General features: G+C 38.2%; 1 protein-coding gene across 1 annotated transcript; it reads right to left on the bottom strand.

Moving 5' to 3' along the window:
* Positions 1 to 2,009: 2,009 nt before the first annotated feature.
* CBG13343 lies at positions 2,010 to 4,649 on the bottom strand (the record flags this gene model as incomplete). The annotated part of the gene is made up of 4 exons (XM_002629935.1): positions 2,010 to 2,592; positions 2,697 to 2,981; positions 3,033 to 3,544; positions 4,602 to 4,649. The coding sequence occupies 4 exons, from the start codon at positions 4,647 to 4,649 to the stop codon at positions 2,010 to 2,012; spliced, it is 1,428 nt and encodes a 475-aa protein (XP_002629981.1).
* Positions 4,650 to 7,135: the final 2,486 nt, after the last annotated feature.

Raw genomic sequence — 7,135 nt, 5'->3', positions numbered from 1 at the left:
TTTTGACACCTTTCAAAAGAAGTGAGATATATAGGCTCAAAGTGGACGTTCCGGGTGTCGTTCTATTAGAGGTTTTACGGTACCTGAAATTGAAGCTTTAAAAAAAGCTTGCACTACCAAAGTTTTTGGGAAACTTGAAATTTCCAGTTATAAACCCACTCTGATAGAACGCCACCAAAGCCATTAACTTTAACTCATTATTATTCCTAATTTTTTTTTTATTCCTAATTTTTCTCAATGACCTGCTCTTTTCGCTTCCTCCATCCATCCATTTTTCGGTCTTCGCCGATGACATTAAAGTTTTTCATAATTCCCCCTCTATCATTCAAAAGTCCATTGACATAATTTATACCTGGTCCTTTAAGACTTCTCTCCCTCTTGCCACTTCCAAAACATCACTCCTTCGATTAGGCTCTCAAAATTCCCATCATAATTATACCATCGACGGCTCCTCTATTCTCCCGTCCTCCCAAGTCAGAGATCTTGGCCTCCCCACCGACCCGCTCCTGAAATTTGAAGTACACATTTTCAAGAAAATCGCCCTTGCCATGCTCCGATCTCACCAACTACTTAGATCTTTCCGCTCCAACAATCGCTGCGCTTTTCAAAACTTATGTGTTACCGATCATCGAATACTGTTCTGCTGTCTACTCTCCACCCCCTTCTTCCAAGCTTTCTCATAAATTAGAACGACCTCTCCGCCACTTCTCCACAATAGTCCTCCAAAGATGTAACATCCCCTTCTCTTCCTATGAAAATCGTCTCAAAATCATAAACATGTTCTCCATCCGCCATCGTCGCCTCAAATCACAACTTCATTTACTCTATAAATTAATTAGCGGTGCCTCTTATTTTCCCAATCTTGCTTCACATGTTTCCATTTCCTCCTCCGCCCGTCACCCCATGTTACTTATATGCCATCACCCCAAAATCAACGACTATTTTTCTCAAACGATCCCAATTTAGAACGCTATTGTGAAGAACTGCCCCATCTTCTTACCACCCTCACAATTCCAAAAACTTCTTGAGTTCTCGATTACCCGTTTCTGACTTGCCCCCATCACTTTGGTCTTGCCACTATCTCTCTTTTCCTTCTCCACATTAGGACTAACTCTTGCGGGTTAGTCCTTCTTAGCTTCGTTTTTTGCCATTTTCTTTCCCCGGTTACCATCACTCCTTATTTCTTCAAATCCTTCGAATAAACGAAATATATATATATATATTTAAAAAAACTCATATATCTCCATTTCTGTTAAAGATATCAAAAAAAGGTCAACAGATTGTTTATCATAAAATCAGCAACATTTTATCAGTAGACCACGTTTTGATACCACTCATAGAAAACGAGATACATGGGCTCGAAGTTGACAGTTTCGGTGGCGTTCTATTAGAGTTTTACGGTAATTGAAAATTGAAAAATTTGAAACGGACTTTTTTCCAAATTCTTGGTACGCCTGATTTCGGTAAATCCCCGTCTGATCATGTGACCTCAAAATCTTAGAATTTAATGTTTTCACAATCATCAAAATTTGAACATTTCCGATTTCTCAAATAATGTTGATTTTAAAAAAATTTAAGTTAAAATTGTTCATTGAGAATTTTTGAAAATTCTAGGTATACCTGAATCCAAGATCTCGAAAAATCACAATAAAAAACTCTAAAGTAAGAGTCTAATATTTTTCGAAATATTTTTATCTCAAAATTATCCGGAAAATCGTTCAATTCCAAAAAATAATTGCATTCTTTTTTTACTGTTTTGAATATATTCTAAACCTGAATATTTTCAAAAAACAAGAAAGAAAAATTAGGTTAAAATTAATCAATTCATTCCTCACACCACAAAAAAAATCAAAACATTTTTGGTATTCACATTTGGGAAAGAAGATAGAAACGAGTGAAAGATTTTCAGAGTACTTCGTAACATTTTCAGAGATTGTTGTCTGATGAAAAAAAAACAGAAAAAAAGTACGCGTATTCAGAAGGATACATGGGGGGAGATCTAGAACAATCTATTGTTGCATATTTTCCATTGGAGTGTTCTCCTGTTGAGAAGTGACCTGATTAATCTGATTCATCTGATTCATTTGTTGTTGCTGCTGTTGAAGGAGTTGAAAGAATTCTGGAGTTGGGTTCATTGCCAATGGTTTTGTCAACTTCTCCATTGACTCTTGGAGAGGTGGAGAGACAGAGGCTCCCGACGACGTGGATGCTCCAGATGAGGATGGCGGTCCTGCGACCAAGTCAGCAATATTTTGAGATCCAAAAAGTTGCTCAACCACTCCTTGTCCAACCGTCAATTGACCTCCATTCTTATTGATTAGTGCTTGCATGACCGCTGGATTGTAAAGAGCCTCCGACAACTGATCCGAATCTTTGATCAACCCCATTGAACCGTTGACTTGATCTTGAATACGACGAGTTTCGTGAAGATTCTTGACTCGTCGTAGATAGGCAACACGATTGTCGATCTGGCGACCGAGTCTCGGATTCTCTGGCAATCCCAAACGCTTGACCTCTGATTCGATTTTGGCGTTACGGACCTCCAATGGCCAGCTCTCGTTGTACGATTTGTCGACGATCTCACGAATGGTTCTGGAAAGAGAATTGGGTTAGGAGAGTGTCTTTTGATCTTTGAATCAGTCTGATATCCTTGGATTCAAAAGTTTTAGGATACTAAAGCATAGGATCTTACTCACTTTGGCAATCCAGCATGACTTCCAGCTTGTCCAACGGGCTCAACAGCTCCATGATTATGCACTCCCTTCTCCTCGACAATAAAGAACTCGTCTTGCTTCTTGGCACGAACTCGATAGCGGCATTTGCTTTGCAGACGATGGAGACAGTCGAAATAGGTCCATCCATCGTATTTTCTCTCGTTTCGTTCAGCCACATAGACCGAGTACAGTAGTGCTTCGTACTCACAGTGACGTGTGGTAGTGAAGCACTCGAACCACGATTCGTGACGTCCGATTGAGCGTTGTCTGGAAGAGAAATGGAATTTAGAATGGAGCAAAAACCTCTAGAAAACTCACTCCATGCTATTCGGAGTTCCAGCTTCAATATTCGCTGCCGACGAGTCAATGTGAAGCTGTTGAAGTGGAGTCACTGGCTGGAAAGCGCTCTGCTGAAGTTGGTGTTGTTGAAGCTGCTGCTGCATTTGCTGTTGCTGCCGAGCCATGAGCATCTGCTCTGCCATGTCAGCACTGTCCAGAGAGCTCATATCGGATGATGCTGACGGAGACGCCTTGAGCATCTGATCAGCTGCTCCACTGAAACTGTTCATCATCGATTCGTTCGGCGGAATTACTACTGGAAGTTGAGTGTTTGTTGGGAGCTGATGTTGTTGTGGTTGTGGTAGTTGTGGTAGTTGTTGTGGCTGTTGAAGGTGTGGATTCTGGAGCTGCTGATTTTGAATCTGTTGAGCTTGTTGCTGTTGGTCCGGGAAGACTCCTTGAAGCGTCTGATTGTTCTGAAGGGCATTTCGGACGAACGCCAACAGCTTCTCATCGACCAGTGGATTTTTTGTTGGTGAGATTGAATTCTGCTGAAAAATGAGAATTCATGTTTGGGTGTAAGAAACGAGGGACTAGAATTTTCGCCCTTTAGTTTTCTAGAAAATCTTTAAATCAATAAAAAAATCACAATGTGCTCAAAACGTCTGTTGTAGAATGGCTTTCTAACTTTTAAATTTGAGCCAATTTATCTCGGTTCCTGTGAGATATATCAAAAACGTGTCAACTGATAAAATGTTATTGATATTATGATAAACAATTTATCAGTTGTCAGCTTTTTCATATCTGTCATAGGAATCAAGACAATTCGACTCAAAAGGACAAATAGGGTGGACTTTTAATAGCGCCCATACGGTAGTCAAGTTTAATTACCTCGGTTCCTAGGGGAGATATCAAAAAGCTGTAAACTGATAAAATTTTTATCATAATATTTCAAACATTTTATCAGTTGAGACATTTTTGATATCTCTTATAGGAATCGAGATATTGCTCTCACAGAATGAGAGAGCAGGCCAACGCGAAGGGTGACCGCTTAGCGAAGCGGCGACTTCAATTCCACCCTATACGTGCACTTTAAGCTCAATAATCTCGATTCCTGTGAGGGATATCAAAAAAGTATCAACTGATAAAATGTCATTGATATTATGATAAACAATTTATCAGTTGACAAAGTGTTGATATCTTTCACAGGAATTGAGATAATTGCTTCCAACAACGCGTAGCTAAGCGGCGACTTCGATTATTTGTCCGCAAGTCTACCCTATACGTTTTTGTTTGAGGTCAATTATCTCGGTTCTCATAAGAGATATAAAAAAATTGTCAACTGATAAAATTTTTATGATAATATCAGCAACATGTTATTATGTAACAATTTTTTGATATCTTTCAAAAGAACCGAGATAATCGAGCTTAAAAAGTGCGTAGGATGGGGCTTCTATCAGGGGGTTTACGGTAATTTGGCTTTTCTAGGCTTCATCAAGGTTAGAAAACCACTAAACAAAATCAACTTGAAATTATTTACCAAAGGACTAAGACTACCCTGACCTAAAAACCCCAAAATGAAATCCTAGGCCACCGAAATCCCCTTACCTGCATAATAAACTGGTTGAGTGGCGAGAAGGCGTTTGTCTCATCCATTTTGTTCGAATGGTCTTGACTGGAAACTGCTGTAAAAAATCGAACGTTTTCACTTGTTAGATTTTGAGATTTGTTTTCTAGTGTAAAGTAGAAGATAAACGAGAATAAGAAGATGATGGAAGGCGAAAAAGTTTAAGAGGAAAAGTGGTTGAAAAGTGAAAATGTGAAAAAAAAGAAGAAGAGAAAAAAGAAAAAGTTGTGATAACAAAAGATAAAACAAGAAAATGTGTGAGGGAACGAAACTTGAAAAAAAAACCTTTTTGTTCATTAGCTTTTGGGTCTTTGAGTTTTCGCAGGGAGTTTCTGGAGGGTAGATCAAAATTCATAGAAAAATCTGAAACGTTCCAGGAACATTGTCTAATGTTCTCTGGAACTTTTCAAATGAATAAAACATTGTCAGTGGTTCTAGACATGCAAAATAACTTATTCTACTTTTCAGTTCGGAGGGATAACTAATTTAGATAATGGGCAAGGCACTGGCGCGCCATCGGCGCATCTGGTTTAAATAAGGAAGAATTTGAAGGCGAGAAATTTGGAAGAAACAAAAGGAAATCAGAAAGACAATTGAAAAATGATAAAAAAATTTTTGTGTACTCCTCGATAGATCAAATTTTAAGAAATTCAAAAAAGGGTTTGATCTATTTGATAGAAATGTTAGTTTTTTTGTACCTTTTCTTTACTGTCTGATTAGACACCGTATAAAAGCTCCACCCAAATCGTCAACTTTAAGTTTAATTATCTCGGTTCATGTAAGAGATATTAATAATTTGTCAACTAATAAAATGTAGCTGATATTATGATAAGCATTTTATCAGTTGACAATTTTTCAAAGCTCTTTTAGGTACTGAGATAATTGGGTTTAAAGTCGACGGCTTGGGTGGGGGGGGGGGGGGGGGGCTTCTCCGGTAGCTGAAAAATTCGGAATGTTAATGGCAACTTTGAGCTTAATTATCTCAATTCTTGTGAAAGATATCAAAAAGTTGTCAACTGATAAAATCTAGCTGATATTATGATTAACATTTTGTTAGTTGACAAAATTATGATATCTCTATTAGGAACCGAGATAATTAGGCTCAAAGTGCATGTATAGGGTAGGTCTCTATTAGAGCGCATACGGTAGTCAAGTTTGAGCTCAATTATCTCGATGCATATAAAAGATATAAAAAAGTTGTCAACTGATAAATTATTTATCATTATATCACCAATATTTCATCACTTGGCAGATTTTTTTATATATCGTTTAGAAATCAAGATAATTGGGATCGAATAGGGTGGGGTTCTAAAAGAAAAAAAGGTAGATCATAAATCGATAGAAACCCAAAAAGTAGAATCAAACGGGGGATTAGTGTAATTGACTATCCGCTTCCCAAAAATTTCCCAAAGAACAAATTTCCAGAAATTTTCAGAAGAATAGGATGAGTTCTAGGAAACCTACTAATTATAAAAGCTAACGTGAAGCATGTTGTCAAGTTTGAGCTCAATTATTTCGCTTCCTAAAAAAATTGGGAAAAATGTGTCAACTGATAAGATGTTGCTGATATTATGATGAACATTTTATCAGTTGACATCTTTTTGATATCTCTGACAGGAGCCGAGATAATTGGGCTCAAAGTTAACTATCTTTGGGGTGGTGAGGCAGCAGCAGAAAAAATTCGAAAACTCAATTTTTCAGGATACAGTAACCCGGAAAGTTGAAAATCCAGTGAAAAACTTGAATAGGATAGGAAAAAAACAAAATCAATATGCACCACGACCATCTCTAGTCGAACTGCCAAAAGCTAATAAATGGTGTGGACCCGAGAAAAAAGGGTGGTTTGGTATGTGTGTTTAAGAAGGGGGGAGGGACTGGAGGTCACCAACGCCACCCAAAAAACCCGAGAAGTGACGTGGTGGGTGGTGTCCCCCTCTTTCAATGAAATAAGAGAATGTATTTGTTCTTCTTCTTCCCCTGGCGAACATTGGGCGGACGAAGGGCGGACCGTCGGTCGATTTGGTGTACAGAGACTGGTCAGTTGGGTAAAACGAAGTGTGCATTTGCTCTCTCTGGGAAAAGAGAGTGTTTCAAATCAAGAGGGTCCAAGAGAAATGAACAATGGCATAAAAAAAGTGACTGAAGGGCAGATGGTGTGATTGAGAAACATTAAATTACGGGGGGATGGAGAGCAAAGGGAAAACGGGGGGCGGAAGGTCAAAACTTCTTTGGAAAGGATAGAGATGTGAAGAAGAAGATAAACTGACCTGGTAATCCTTAAATCTGAAGGACCGATCTGCTGGGAAAATGGGAGTAAAAAGAGAAGAAAAAAGATACAGTAAACCAAATCTCTGTTACCGTTGATCTTGTAAAATAAGACTTTAACTTTGAGCTCAATCATCTCATTTCCTATGCAAGATATGAAAAAGTTGTCAACTGATAAATGGTTTATCATAATATCAGCTACATTTTATCAGCTGGTCAATTTTTGATATCTCTTATAGAAACCAAGATA

Source organism: Caenorhabditis briggsae (assembly GCF_000004555.2).
Source record: "Caenorhabditis briggsae complete genome, chrII, whole genome shotgun sequence".
Classification (NCBI taxonomy): Eukaryota; Metazoa; Nematoda; class Chromadorea; order Rhabditida; family Rhabditidae; genus Caenorhabditis; species Caenorhabditis briggsae.
The sequence above is the reverse complement of the archived record's forward strand: the minus strand, read 5'-3'. Positions and strand labels throughout refer to the sequence as shown.